Source organism: Orcinus orca, chromosome 2 (assembly GCF_937001465.1).
Source record: "Orcinus orca chromosome 2, mOrcOrc1.1, whole genome shotgun sequence".
NCBI lineage: Eukaryota > Metazoa > Chordata > Mammalia > Artiodactyla > Delphinidae > Orcinus > Orcinus orca.
The window spans coordinates 117,070,541-117,086,765 of record NC_064560.1 but is presented as its reverse complement, the minus strand read 5'-3'; the positions used below and the strand labels follow the sequence as shown (position 1 = coordinate 117,086,765).

General features: G+C 44.7%; 1 protein-coding gene across 1 annotated transcript; it reads right to left on the bottom strand.

Annotated features, from left to right (window-relative positions):
- Positions 1–205: 205 nt before the first annotated feature.
- RHOV (ras homolog family member V) lies at positions 206–2,349 on the bottom strand. The gene is made up of 3 exons (XM_004273983.3): positions 2,023–2,349; positions 1,770–1,828; positions 206–1,571 (listed from the first exon to the last, which is right to left on the bottom strand). The coding sequence occupies exons 1-3, from the start codon at positions 2,228–2,230 to the stop codon at positions 1,128–1,130; spliced, it is 711 nt and encodes a 236-aa protein (XP_004274031.1). The 5' UTR covers positions 2,231–2,349; the 3' UTR covers positions 206–1,127.
- Positions 2,350–16,225: the final 13,876 nt, after the last annotated feature.

The window sequence follows — 16,225 nt, the reverse complement described above, 5'->3', positions numbered from 1 at the left end:
GCTTTCCTGGGAACCAGCTAAGCCCCAAGCGGGGAGCCCCCAACCCACCCCCCCAGTCCAGTTCCCATCACACTGTCCCATCTAGTCCAGCCCGCACCTTTCGATCTAGCCTCATTCCTTTGGTACTCAACCTGCCTCCATCCAAACTGTTGGGCCTTGAGGGACCAGTGTGCTGACTCCTGCAGGAAATGACACAGACAGCAGCTTCAGAAACTTAAGGCTTTATTTGCAGACTCTGCACTGCCTTATCTTCTAGGTTGTGACCTTGGAGAAAGCCCCTTCTTTCTTCAGGCTCCAATTTGCAGCTCCTCCCCCTCCTCTTGCTGGGTCTTGTCTCTCACTTCCTGCCCCACTCCTGGCCTAGCCAGTTTGGGCAGTGCCTAGGGAGCACTGAGACCCAGCTCTTCCCAGGGACCAGCCCTACCCTCCCTGGCCTTGGGGGTTGAGGACAGCCCAGGTGGCAGCCTTGCTCCTCAGCTGCCCCACTCCTCTGCTCTCCTTCTTTCTCTTCTTCCTTCCAAGCCTAGCCCTCTTGTCTGCCTCCTCCTCCCCAGCCTGCCTCCAGTCCCAACGCTCCAAGCCTTTACTTTCGGACCCCTCTCAATCTCTCACTGACCTCCGTCTTACCCAATCCATCCTAAACTTCTCTCCAGTTCAGGGCCGGATGCCTTCCAGCCCTCCTAGATGCCCAGCTGTTCCCCAGGCTCTTCCTCATCCCTGTGCCAAGGAGCAGGTGGGGACCACCAGGAGTGGTCCTAATTCAGCCAGATTGACCTGAGGGCCCATGAGAAGAGACTGGGTATTGGATCCCAAACTGCTTGGAGGGAGCTGACACTGTTAGGATCATCCCATGAAAATCAAAGTACTGGGATTTCTCTGTACTTGAGAAATCCAAGTCAGAGAAATCCACAGAAATCCAAGTTCAGAGCCTTCCCTCCTCCAGGCCCTAGGCTCACCCTGGCACATAAGAGTGGGCAGTTGGAGGCTGTGTTGCCACAGTGTTCAGATGGGAACTGAGTCCCACGGGGGTGACGTGGCCCTGCCAGCAGGTCCCTCAAAGGCTCCGTGCTCCAGGTTCTAGAAGTCTGTGGCCATTGGCCTACTGATCATTTTGCTGCCACAGCTCTTCAAACAAAGCAGAAGAACTTCTTCCAGCGGCAGCGGGAGAGGGTGCGCACACCTTTGGCGTTCAGTTTCTTCTCCAGCCGGGCTTTGTGCTCAATGGCACTGAGAATGGCCAAGTCAAACACCTCCTTCAAGTTCTTCTGCGTCAAGGCAGAGCATTCCAGGTAGCAGCAGGCCCGGATCTTCTCGGCCAGACCCTGAGCCTGGGGTTGAGGCACGGGGCCTTTCCGGCCTCCCTGGTCCAGCTGAATCAGTACATTGACATCGTCCCTCAGGTCGGCCTGCGTGCCCACCAGCAGCACGGGCGCCTGGGGGTTGTGAGTGCGGATCTCTGGCAGCCATTTCTCTGTGATGTTTTGGAAGGAGCTGGGCTGCACCACGCTGAAGCAGACCAGGAAGACATCCGTATCCGGGTAGCAGAGGGAGCGAAGGCGATCAAAGTCTTCCTGGGATGGAAAGGCCAGGCCATTAGTAGGCTTATTCCCTGTCCCTGGACGCGGGAATCCGCTTGTCACCTGAGGTTGGAGACTGAGCCTCGTAACTAAGGGCCCAAGGCCTTCTCCATTCCTGATGGATCTGGGGTCCTCCCAGCCTCCAGCCCACCTCACCCCAGACCAGCAGAGGCCGCTCCCGACTCCTCTCACCTGTCCCGCTGTGTCCCAGAGCTCAATGCGCACCGGGGCTCCGTCAACCAGGACTTGCACTGCAGAGGAGGAGCAGGGGAAAGTCTGAGTTACAGCGTCCAGGATCCCACCAGGCCTCACCAGCGCCACCTCGGGGCCTGCTCCCGTCAGCCTCCCCGGCGGTTTCAGTGCAGTCGGCGCCTCAGCGCCAGCCCCAGCCCCGGGTGCACAACCCCACCCCCGGCCACGCGGCCGCCGGGGCCGTTGAAATTACCGGAGAAGGTGTCCAGCGCTGTGGGCCGGTAGCGCGCAGGGTACCCATTGCAGGTATAGCTGACGATGAGGCTGCTCTTGCCCACGGCGCCGTCGCCCACAAGCACGCACTTGATGCCCAGCTCTGGGGACGCGCTGCCCCGCCGCGACGGAGGGGTCGGGGCCCGGAGCGGGGACGACTCGGCCTCGCTTAGCTCCCGCGGGGGCATGGCCCGCTCCCGGGACAGCCGGGTACCAGGCTCCGCTGTGCTCGGTGAAGCACGGTCCGTAGGTTGCCTCTGACTGAATCTGCCGAGACCCGGCTCACACGCCAGCAGCTAACCGTGGGTATACGTGGGGGCCCCGCCTACCTCATCTGCATATCCCATGCGTGCCTCGGGCCCCGCCCACCCCCCTGGCCTCCTCTAGGACCTCCCACTGCAGCGTACCGCAAGAGGTCAGGCAATCTCACACCCCGAGAAAGAGAGGCAGGCCAAAAAATGACGCTCGGAGAATCACACAGGTACGAGGACAAAGACTCGCCCAAATGAGGCAGATCTAGGTATCTTGGCAGAGAAAGATATCCAGGATTTATTGTTAGGAGGAAGAAGCAAATTGCAGAACACATAATGCAGCATGTTCAAATTAAACCTTTGTTCAAATTAAAACAAGAAACTAGACATGTTTGTACGAGTATAAAAAAGTCTGGGTAATAAGTTTATTAATTAATGAATTATTTTTTTAAAATATAGAGATCATGAAGAGGCCGAAGATAAACTCAGGCGTGAACTCAGCAGGCAGGAATGTAACGACCCCCTTCCACCGAAGAGCATCCTCTAGACTCAGCCTGAAGGCAGGCTTTAAACACCTTCACTCTGCTCCTCTAAAGGAACTCAGGGTGCTGGAGAAGCTAGCTGGGGAGGATCTTCAAGGACAGTCCTCCAATTGAATATTTTCTAAATCCCCAAAGTTCCTAATATTATCTTCATCATCATCATCATCAAAAGCACATAGTAATTAACTATTTGCTGACGCTGTTCTGGGCCGCCCACTGTCCTTGCCTTAGGAGTTTACAGACAGAGACAAGATATCCCAGGTAGCCCTAAGAAGGTCACCAAGAGAGCAAGTGAAAAATAGCCTGATGCTAATTTCATCTCTTTATTGCAGCCACACCAAGTGACACCAGGCCCAGAATCCTTTCTCTGAATTCCAAGCCTGTACAAAGATCTCAGCCTACACAAAGATCATTGAAAACACCTCATTCATGAGTTGTTGAAGGGAGAGTGTTGGAGGCAGATAGGGCAGTGAATATTAAAGAAAAGAGATAATCCAATTTCTTAAACAGTTGGTAGTATAAAAATCCCTAAGTCAAAATCTCTAAATCTCTTGAAAAAAGTCTCAGGACCCCTGGTTTTTATTTATTTTTCTTTTTTTCCCCCCACTGTTGGTCAAAAGTTGAGGACAACTAGAACATTGCTGATTTAACCATTTAAAGCTTGACTGTGGGGAAATGGTAGGATCCCCAGTATCCACTTCTGCATCCCAATGTCTACATCCTGCATTCCCTATGTCCGAGTGTCTGGGGATGCTAATAACCCCTAACTATAGCCCCCAGTGACTTCTCAGACACATCCACATAAGTTTATTCATCTGGCAAGTGAAAGAAGCCTCAAAGTGTTGTCTTGCCATTGTATAACCCAGGAGGTCTAAAAGCTATTCTTTTTGCTCTCCTGGAAAGGGAGGCAAGAATGGGGATTTGAAAAGACCTAGACATCAAGAGACGTGCCCCAGTATTCCTACTTCTTCAGCTCATTAGCTGTGTGATTCCTGAGAAATCACTTGCTCCATCTCAGCTATAAAATGCCAGGTGAAGCATATTTATTTCTTAAAGTCCTTCTGGTGCTAGCAATCTGTTATTCAGGGAACCTGGGGAAGTTGCCTCAGCCCAGGTGTCTGGGACAAAATTAACACACACACACACACAACACACACACACACACACACACACACACACTCTCTCTCTCTCTCTCTCTCTCTCTCTCTCTCTCTCTCTCTCTTCTTCACAGCACTCTTGTCCTTTTACTCAAGCTTTAATAGTTTTATTGTAGCTGAATTTGAGGGTAATCCTGTTTAATTCTTTCTGCAGGTAGAAGGGGTATAAATAATACACAAATACACAAATGGGGGGAGGTATCAGCTGGCTATGGTTAAAGCCCTAACTTGGCCTGCAACAGGCCATTCTTCACTGGCCCCTTGGGTGGGGACACTTTCGAACCTAGGTCGTTCTGTCAGAGCTGGTTTAGGGACAGTCTTGTCAGCAAGAGGGGGAGGGAGGAGACAACCTGGGGAGCTGGTGAGTCATCTATTTCTCAGCTAAGGGCTTGTAATTCTGGCTGTTGCTGCTGGGAGAGTCCCCTCCCGAGAGTGGCTTGAGTCTTATTCCTGCCCACCTGACGGATTGTCTGTCCCAACTTCCAGTCAGATACACATTTGCTAAGACTAAAACGACGCCTTGACTTTCTCCTTGGAGAAATGATTGATTTTAGGATTGGAGTAGGAAATATACAAGAGGAGCCTGGGAACATTTTGTAGCACAGAAAGTAAGGAAATGCTAAACAAACAAACAAACAAAACAACAGGAAGGTGGAGATAAATTAGAGGACACAGGGGCCAACTGAAAGAGCTTCCAAAGGCCAAATCTGGGACAATTGGAGCAACAAAATAAACCAGTATTGGATTATAACCCAAAGTATAAAATAAATAGCTGCTAGTCTATTCTGATATAAATGATTGAATACATAAATAAATGGAGGATAATAGCCAAATCTCCTGTGAAGAATTCCAAATAATGTATGTAGATATTCCACCCTCAAGGAGGAGTGTAAACCAGCAATCTTGTGGGCTGTGTATAGTGACTTCCTTGCAAAGAGGACAGTCTGAAAAGGGTGGGGAAATAAATAACTTTACAGTGGAGAATCCTGACAAACGCTCCCTCAAGCAGGTGATCAAGATTAAGATCAACATTGATAAGTCAAGTTGATAGTATGTACCCTTGATGTGATGTGATGAGAATGACATTTTACCTCTGAAGAACTCCAGCCTAATCATGAGAAAAACATCGGAAACGTTCCAACTGAGAGACATTCTACAAAATGCTGGCCCAGTACTCCTGAAAACTGTCAAGATCATCAAAGACAAGGAAAGTCTGAAAAACTGCCACAGCCAAGAGGAGCCTAAGGAGACATGACAATTAAATGTAATGTGGGATCCTGGGTGGGATCCTGGGAGAAAAAGAGGACATTAGGTAAAAACCAAGGAATTCTGAATAAAATATGAACTTTAGTTAATAATAATATACCAATGCTGGTTCATTAATTGTGACAAATGTATACCATACAATGTAAGATATTTATAATGGGGGAAACTGGGTGTGAGATACAGGGAAACCCTGTGCTATCTTCTCAATTTTTCTTTAAATCTAAACTGTTCCAAAATAAAGTGTATTAAAAAACAAAAAAACTGAGCTTCCCTGGTGGTGCAGTGGTTAAGAATCCACCTGCCAATGCAGGAGACACGGGTTGGAGCCCTGGTCCAGGAAGATCCCACATGCTGTAGAGCAACTAAGCCTGTGCACCACAACTACTAAGCCTGCGCTCTGGAGCCTGTGAGCCACAACTACTGAGACCCTGTGCCACAACTACTGAGGCCCGCGTGCCTGGAGCCTGTGGTCCGCAACAAGAGAAGCCACTGCAATGAGAAGCACGCGCACCGCAACAAAGAGTAGCCCCACTCGCCGCAACTAGAGAAAGCCCACACGCAGCAACAAAGACCCAACACAGCCAAAAATAAATGATAAATAAATTTTAAAAATTAAAAAAAAACTAATAAAGAAAAGTATGGTACTGGAACAAAAACAGACACATAGATCAATGGAAGAGTATATAGAGCCCAGAAATAAACCCTTGCTTATACAATCAATCTACAACAAAGGAGGCAAGAATATACAATGGGGAAAAGACAAGCTTTTCAAAAATGCTGCTGGGAACACTGGACAGCTACATGCAAAAGAATCAAACTGGACTACTTTCTCACACCATATACAAAATAAACTCACAATGGATTAAGACTTAAATATAAGACCTAAAACCATAAAACTCCTAGAAGAAAACATGGGCAGTATGCTCCTTGACATAGGTCTTAGTAATATTTTTTTGGATCTGTCTCCTGGAAAGTAAAAATAAACAAATGGGACTACATCGAACTAAAAAGCTTTTGCACATGGCAAGAAACTATCAACAAAACAAAGACTCCCTATTGAATGGGAGAAGATATTTGCAAACAATATATTCGATAAGGGGTTAATATCCAAAATATACAAAGAACTCATACATTTCAACGAAGAAAAAAACCAAAACAAAACAACCCGACTAAAAAATGGGCAGAGGACCTGAATAGACATTTTTCTGAAGAAGACACATGGACGGCCAACAGGCACAAGAAAAGATGCTCAACATCACTCATCATAAGGGAGATACAAATTAAAAGCACAGTTGTCAGAATGGCTATCATCAAAAGACAACAAATAACAAATGTTGGTGAGAATGTGGAGAAAAGGGAACACTTGTGAATTATCAATTGGATTGTAAATTGATGCAGCCGCTATGGAAAACAGTATGGAGGTTCCCCCCAAAATTAAAAATAGAACTACCATATCCAGCAATTTCACTTCTGGGTATTTACCTGAAGAAAACAAAAACAATAACTCGAAAAGATACATGCACTCCAATGTTCATTGCAGCATTATTTACAGTAGCCAAGATATGGAAACCACCTAAGTGTCCATGATAGATGAATGGATAAAGATATGGTATATATGTACAAAGGAATACTACTCAGCCATAAAAAAATGAAACCTTGCCATTTGTCACAACATGGATGGATCTACAGGGTATTATGCTAAGTGAAATAAGTCAGAGAAAGACAAATGCCGTATGACCTCACTTATATGTAGAATCTAAAAAACAAAACAAAACGAAATAGGGACTTCCCTGGTGGTCCAGTGGCTAAGACTCCACACTCCCAATGCAGGGGGCCGGGGTTCGATCCCTGGTCAGGGAACTAGATCCCACATGCCGCAGCTAAGACCCAGTGCAGCAAATAAATAAATACATAAATAAATATTTAAAAAAATAACAACAATAAAATAAAAAGAGAGTCGTAATTACAGAGAACAAACAGGTAGATGCCAGAAGGGAGGAGGGTGGCAGGGAGTGAAATACTGAGGGGATTAAGAGGTACGAACCTCCAGTTATAAAATAAATAAGCCATGAGGATGTAAAAGGAATATGGTCAATAATATTGGAATAACTGTGTGGCAACAGATGGTTACTAGACTTATGGTGATCATTTCATAACATATGCAAATGTCAAATCACTATGTAGTACATCTGAAACTGATGTAATATTCTATGTCAACTGCATCAAAAAAACCCCAAAAACCTAAGCCCTAAGTTAAAAAGAATTAGCTAGCTTAGGGAGAGTGTAAGATTAATAAAATAGTTTTAATTAGCAGAAAAACAAAACAAAACTAAAATGTGGCCCTGACATTGAATCACGGCAGTCATAACATTTTGTTTCCAAAGTGTCCAACACAAGGTGTAAGGAGCTTTAGACTTGTAAAAGTGCTATAGTTTGCCCTATCTCACATGGTACCCAAGTGCAATTGCTGGGGTCTGTGAGGGGTGTTGGGGGAGTATACAGGGGCCCAGAGAAGTTAGGGGACTAGCCTCAAGATCAAAGAAGCTAGTAAGTGGCAGACAGTCCCAGAACCAGCAATCCACAGGTTCACACTCAGGTATGGTCAAATTCTTAGGCATTTCTGTTAAGCCCATATCTTATTTAAAATTACTGCATACATTGGAATACCTACAGCAAAACCTCAACTCAGTAAGAATAAACCAAAAGAAATCTACCCGTACCCCACCACCGTGATTTTCCTATTGCTGAAAAAGGGATTAACAAAAAAGAAAGAGTTTACTCAAAAAGTTCAGTGCACAGGCTCTTTGTGAGTAAAATGCACCTCATGTAGTCTTTTTCTATTTCTTCTGCATACTCCACTCCAAAGCCTCCAAATCAGGCTTGCTACTCAGAAGGAGCCCAGAGACTCAATGCGCAGGTCAGAAAGCTTTGAAATAAAAAGAGGATGCAAGAAAAAGAATTTTATATCTAACACTTAATTTCTTTGTCCATCATACTTCAATAAACCTGGGAAGAACACTACTTATTTACCAACATACTGATGATAATACAATAATTAGGCTGCACACTCACCAGGCTTTCCAGTTAATTAATTGGGTTTTTCTCTACTCGGTGTACTTGTGTCCTGGGAGAGAGTTGGCGGCAAAGTCAGCGGCCTGGGCTGAGTCAGCCTCCTGGTGCCAGGGGAACAGGATCTTGCTAGTCAGCCCTCCAGCCCCTCCATGCCATCTGTCTCTAGGATCAGGCTGCCTCTGGGGCTTTGGCCCTGCCCTGCCCACTGTCCCGCATCCAGCCTTGCTTAGCCTTTGCTTCTCCCTGTCTTTCTCTCCACCCCGTCTCCATCTACCTGATCCCAACTGCTACTGCCCCCCTCAGACAACTCTTTCCTGCCCAGACTCTGCACTCAAGCCCTGGCCAGTATTTTTTTCTTTTTCTTTTCTTTTTTTTAACTGCCTTCAGGAGTTGCCAGCTAAAAACGTTCATGTAAAAGAACTCCCCTCTCCTTTCATTAACAGAGTTCCCCTTCTAACTTCCTTATTTCTGACCACGTAGCACAATTCTCTCAAGCTAATGAATTGGAAGGAGTTGGAGCCGAATACTCTCCAAACCTTCCAATGCACTTGGACTCCCTCCTCTCCATCCTCCTCTGTCCTCAGTCCTTTTCGTGAAGTACTTGACGCCCCTCTTCCTTTTAGCATCCCTTGCCCAAAAAATCACCTCCTGCCTGCCTCCCTGGCTTTGTTTTGCTCATTTCTAGTGCACTCAATCTTCCTAAGACAAGTTTATTCTGTCACCCTCCCACTAAAAAACCTATAGTGAATCCCTGTTTGCCATTGGATAGACTGTACAAGTCCCTGCTGGCATCCCACAGCCTCTAATTACAGTATACCCCCAGGATGGGATAAATAGCCACTGAAATAATCCTTAAGAGAACTTCCAATGATGTAGGAAAATGTTAAAAGTAGTGTTAGGGCTTCCCTGGTGGTGCAGTGGTTGAGAGTCCGCCTGCCGATGCAGGGGACACGGGTTCATGCCCCGGTCTGGGAAGATCCCACATGCCGCGGAGCAGCGGCTAGGCCCGTGAGCTATGGCCGCTGAGCCTGCGCTCCGCAACGGGAGAGGCCACAACACTGAGAGGTCCGTGTACCGCAAAAAAAAAAAAAAAAAAGTTAAATGATACAGAATTATATAAACAGTTTGAGCCCAGGTATTTTTTTTTAAAAGTGTACAGTTAGAATAAAAGAGAGTCCTATATGAAGGACATAGACCAAAATGTGGAGAGTCATTGCCATTGGGTGGGAAGCCTGATATATAATGAACACTAAACACATGTTAGCAATTAATATTATGTTGCTTTATCATCATTTTCTCTCCTTTTTCTACAATGAACATGTTATTTTACACCAAAAAAAAGTTACTGGGCTTTCCTGGTAGTGCAGTGGTTAAGAATCCACCTGCCAATGCAGGGGACACGGGTTCAATCCCTGGTCCGGGAAGATTCCACATGCCGCGGAGCAACTAAGCCCGTGTGCCACAACTACTGAGCCTGCGCTCTGGAACCCATGAGCCACAACTACTGAAGCCCGTGCACCTAGAGCCCATGCTCCACAACAAGAGAAGCCACGGCAATGGGAAGCCCGTGCACTGCAACGAAGAGTAGTCCCTGCTCACCACAACTAGAGAAAGCCCACGCACAGCAATGAAGACCCAACGCAGCCAAAAATAAATAAATTTTACAAAGTTACTGAAATTAAAAAATATATTTGTCGTATATTTAGAAAAAAAAGAGGAAATGCACCAACATGTCAATGACTACCTCTGAATGGCAGAATTATGAATAGTTTGTTCTCATTCATTCCTTCATTCCATGAGGTTCTTTTCGAACCCACTGTGGGGCAGTCACTGTGGAAAGTGCTGAGTGCACGTGGATGAACAAAACAGGCCTCACCTCTTTCCCCACCTCGCTCTACCCTACCTTAACCTCCCTTCTCTAAACTCATTGTCTGTTTCTCTCACTTTGAGAACGTTATGTGTTTCCTGTGTGCATATCATATACTTCAAGCAGCTGGGAACAGGGAGGGTCTCACACAACTTCTGGCTCTTACTGCCCCAGTCCAGTGGTATCCCACTTAGGAGGAGCTTATTAACTCTTTGTGGAATGAATAAATGAATGGGGAGGCATAATTTGCCAAATGATAAAGAGACTGATAAGCAGGCAGCCCCACCTTCCCTGATGTCACAAGCACTTGTCCAAATGGCCAAGCCCTGGGTTCAGCCAAATCCTCGGTTACTTCTCCTCAAAGACTGGCTCCACTGGCCCAAAGCCTCCTCTTGAATAAAAGTTGGGGCCTGAGACCACCGAGGTCCACTCAACTCCCTGGGGTTAATGCTAGAGTGTGTGTTTTCCTTTGATGATGAGGATGATCATTATGAACATTAGCAACTTTACAAAAAGAGGACCCAATAAACAAGCATTCAATTAATAATGACATCCAAATTCTCTTCTTGGCATTGCTTATATAAATTCACATTTTACCTAGTTTTAATCAGGGATGATATTTACATTGTTTAACAACTGGTATGGCTGCAGAGAGATGCTAGTCCTTGTGCTGGAGCAGCTTTTTAGAAGATCTTTAATGTGCCTGATATTAACCCTTTAATGGCTGGCTCCTGGGGAAGAGTGATGGCGAGGGGTACACTCAGGGAAGTGGATTTTTTTTTTTTTTTTGGCCACATCGTTGCGGCACATGGGCTCTAGACCACGTGAACTTAGCTGCGACATGCATGTGGGATCTTTGTTCCCCAACCAGGGATCGAACCTGCGTCCCCTGCATTGGAAGGCAGATTCTTAACCACTGGACCACCAGGGAAGTCCTGGAAGTGGATATTTTAACAACTGGTGTGGCCACATCGGTGTGTACCTGCTGAACTTCATCAGTCTGGTTGGGTTTGGAGTGTGAACCAAGCAAAGAGGGCTTGGAAACAGCCTGAAGAAACAGCAGGAATCACACCCAGAAGGGAAAGAGTCTGGTCCATTTTGGAACTAAAACTATCTCAGCCTGGCCAAGGAAGAGAGTGGTGAGAAATGAGCTGGAGAGGGAGGCAGGAGCCCAATCCAGGTCACATCACAGCTTTTCTTTTCCTTCGGGGTTATTTCACTGGGGAACAGCTAGCCTAGGGTGACCAGGACTAGGGGGTATCCTGGGACACAGAATTTTCAGTGCTAAACCCAGGAGGGCTGGTCTCCCTAACTAGATCTCTTTTTCCTCCTGTTAGTAGGTCCAACCTGCTCTTCAGAAAGACCACAGCAATTGAAACTAGAAACAGAGCAGGATTTTCCAAACCACCATGAAATCACCTTTCACTAATTTTTGTAAAAGTGCTGATAGAAAGGTACTGGGTTTTGTTCACATTTAAGTTTGTATAAAGCTAGTATTTCTCAATCAACTTCCTTTCCCTGCCTTTATTGCAAATTATGCTTTTGTTAACAAGAGACAAAATAGCTTGATGGCTAAGAGTGTGGGCTCTGGGCCAAAGCACCTGGGTTGGTATCTGGGTTGTGTCCCTTAATAACTGTTGTCTTTTCTGGGCCCCAGTTTCCTTGTCTGTAAAATGGGATTGATTAAAACAGTACCTGCTTCATAGAATGTTGTGAGGATTAAATGAATTATGGAGAATGCTCAGAATAGTGCCGGTACAGAGAGAATGCTCTGCAAGGGTGCACTAGTGTTATAATTATCTTCCTCTGGGACAGGGCAAGTTTTTTCAGATGAAGTCATGGCTCCACCTGAGACTGAACAATACAAATTTGTCAGATAAGGTAGATTCGGAATTTCTTCTTCTGTGATCCAGATAGGGAACACAAAAAGTCATCGTTCTAATACACTGGTATTGTTATTATCTTTATAGGTGAGGAAACTGAGTCTCCATTGAGGTTAAGTGACTTGTCCAAGGCCTCACGGCTAAGACTGAGCCAGGATCGCAGAACCCCGTCTGTCGCCCCACCATCACCCCTGTTTCAGTCCTCCCCTTAAGAATGGTGGGCTATGGGGACTTCCCTGGTGGTCCAGCGGGTAAGACTCTGTGCTCCCAATGCAGGGGGCCCAGGTTTGATCCCTGGTCGGGGAACTAGATCCTGCATGCATGCCACAACTAAGAGTTCACATGCCGAGACGAAGATCAAGTGTGCCACAACTAAGACCCAGCGCAGCCTAAATAAATAAATAAATAAATAAATCTTGAGAAAAATAAAAGAGTCATGGGCTACACCATCAATGGGCATGGTTTAGGAAGACATGATATATGTATACACACACATGCACGCACGTGCACACACACACAATGGAATATTACTCAGCCATAAAAAAGAATGAAATATTGCCATTTGCAGCAGCAAATGGATGGACCTAGAGAATATTATACTTGGTGAAGTAAGTCAGACAAAGACAAATATTATTATGAAATCACTTATATGTGGAATCTAAAAAATAGTACAAATGAATCTATATACAAAACAGAAGCAGACTTATGGACACAGAAAACAAACTTACAGTTACCAAAAAGGAAGGGGGGCAGGGATAAATTATGAGTATGGGATTAGCAGATACAAACTACTACACATAAAATAGATAAGCAACAAGGGTTTACTGTATAGCACAGGGAAATATATTCAATATCTTATAATAACCTATAATGGAAAATAATCTGAAGAAAAAATATATATAACTGAATCACTTTGCTGTACACCTGAAACTAACCCAATATTGTAAACCAACTATACTTCAATTTTTAAAAATACAAAAAAAAAAAAAGAATAATTATGGGCTACAAAGCATGCTATCTATTGTTTTATTATCTTTTGTCTTATAAACTCTAATATCCATTCTGACATTTGGGCAGAGATCTTTTGATTTTTTTAATTTTTATTTTTTAAAAAATATTTATTTATTTTTCTGTCTATCTTGGTTGCACCAGGTCTTAGTTGTGGCATGCGGGATCTTTAGTTGAGGTGTGTGGACTCTTAGTTGGGGCATGTGGAATTCCTCTTAGTTGCGGCATGCAGACTCTCTTAGGTGCAGCATGCATGTGGGATCTAGCTCCCCAGCCAGGGATCAAACCCAGGACCCCTGCATTGCAAACGCAGAGTCTTACCCACTGGACAACCAGGGAGTCCCGTGGGCAGAGATTTTTTTAAAATTTGATATCGCAATCAACTCTATTGAGATATCATTTACATCTAAAATGCACCCATTTTAAGTGTATAATTTAATGAGTTTTGACCAATGTATCCACCTACATAATCAACACCACCACAATCAATATACAAAACATTTCCATCTCCCCTAAAAAGTTCCTTCTTGCTCCTTTCTAGTCAATCCGCCACCCCCATGCCAGGTCCTAGGCAAACACTGATCAGCTTTCTGTCGCTAAGGTTTAGTTTATGCGTTTTAGAATTTCAAGTAAACAGAAACGTGCTCTGTGTACTCTTTTATGTCTCACTTCTTACACTCAGCCCGTTTTTGAGTTTCATTCATGCTTTTGTATGTAAGGCTAGTTTGTTCTTTTTTTATTGCTGAATAGTATTCCATTGTATGGATGTACCACTATTTGTTTATTCTCTTATTGATAGACATTTTTAAAATAAATTTATTTTCTTTATTTATTTTTGGCTGCGTTGAGTCTTCATTGCTGTGCGCAGGCTTCTCATTGCAGTGGCTTTTCTTGTTGCAGGACATGGGTTCTAGGCACGAGGGCTTCAGTAGTTGTGGCGCACGGACTTAGTTGCTCTGCGGCATGTGGGATCTTCCCGGATCAGGGATCAAACCCATGTCCCCTGCATTGGCAGGCGGATTCTTATCCACTGCGCCACCAGGGAAGTCCCTCTTATTGATAGACATTTGAGTTGTTTCCAGTTTGGGGCTATTATGAATAAAGCTGCTATAGACATTCGTGTCCAAATCTTCGTGTGGACTATGTTTTCTTTCTCTCAGGTAAATACCCAGGTATGGAACTGCTGGGTCATAAAGTCAGTGCATGTTAAGCGGCTGTGAGTCGTCACACCATTTTATATTCCCACCAGCAATGGGCTCCAGTTGCTTCACAGCCTCACAACACTACATATTAGTGGTCTTTTTGAACAGTTTGGATTTTACTGTTGTTGTTGTGTTGTTACTCTTGTTCTTAATGTAAAAATCTCATTACTTTTAAAAGTTTGAAAACAGTTTCTGCAAGAGGCCACGTGGATGAGTACAGAGGCAAGTTTTATTCAGACATATGCAGTGTGATGGCATGATGTAAATGCACATTAACGTGTCAAGTCATGCATTAACTCAGCAGGCACTTCCCAAGTACTTACAGTGTCAGGTTTTATGATCTAAAAGGTTGGAGACAGGATGAGGGCTGGTTGTTAGATTTTATTGGGTTTCGCATAATCAGAGAAGGCTTCCTGGCTGAGGCATCTTTTGAAATGTATCCTAGACTAAGGGATAGATAAGGAGCATAGAAACTGGCTTGGAGGCAGTGCCCTGAAAACCATTATTCCCTGGGTGCTGTCCCCAGGTGTCTCTAAATGGACTGTGAGAAGGGTTTGGCTTTCAGAGAACTACAGACTGTTAGAGATGGTCTAGTTCTACCCTCACCAGTTACAGTTGAGGAAATACAAGGAGTTCAGAGGGGCCAGGTGACTTGTTCAGCAGCATCTGGCTGAGTTAGCTTCCATATCCTGAGAAGAAGGGGGTCTGGAGAAACAGCCCGGGAGGGTGGTGGGGAGGGCAACTGCCAGCCTGGGAGGGGCTCCTGGAAAGGTGGTGCTGGTCCAAAGCATGCACCCCACCAAGACTCCCAGACTCCCTAGAGGTGTATAAAACTGTAGGTACTGACAACTAAAACTTTTCATCTTAAGACCACATAGCTGCAGGGAACGCCACTTGTAGCATACTGTGAATAGTAATGCTTAAATAAAACTATGACCTCATTCTTTTACATATACACATTGGAATCTAAAATACCAAAGGAGTTTGATATTCTAACACATCCATTTAAAATAATGTGAACAAGCTCTCCTTTAACAGTTGGAAAGTTTGTTATTTATTTTCTCTTTCAGTGCTCCCAATCTTACTGTAACATATGTTATGACTGAAAGTTTTATTGGTACCTTATCCTAATTGGGTGTAATTAGTATATACATTTTTTAACGTTATAATGTTATATATCTGGTGACTTTGAGGCTCTAAGTCTTAACATTGTTTTCTTTTGAATTAAATTATCATTATAATTATTCAACTCATCAAAACATAAATATATTACACATTTTGATATAGTTACACATAAAAAGTAAAATTATACAAGAAATACATTTTTTTTTTTTTTTTTTTTGCCGTATGCTGGCCTCTCACTGTTGTGGCCTCTCCCGTTGCGGAGCACAGGCTCCAGACGCGCAGGCTCAGCGGCCATGGCTCACGGACCTAGCCGCTCTGCGCCATGTGGGATCTTCCCGGACCGGGGCACGAACCCGCGTCCCCTGCATCGGCAGGCAGACTCTCAACCACTGCGCCACCAGGGAAGCCCAAGAGATACATTTTTTGATGAGATGCATCAGGCTCTTTTGGTTTTGTTTTCAATCAGTTTATGCATTCATGGATAGATTGCTTGAATGCGACAAAGTTCAGCATCAATTCTCTTACGTTTTTGTTTTGTTTTGTTTAATGTAAGTGCAGAGAAACCTTGTTCACATACATCTTTAGATGGGAATGGAAGGAGGTTTGGTATAGCAATATTACTTGATTATTTGGCTCCCTTCCAAATTATATGCCAAAAATATTAGCAATTATTTTTAATGATGTTTTATTTATTTATTTATTTTGGCTGTGTTGGGTCTTCGTTGCTGCACGCGGGGCTTTCTCTAGTTGTGGCTAGCGGGCGCTACTCTTCATTGCGGTGCGTGGGCTTCTTGTTGCAGTGGCTTCTCT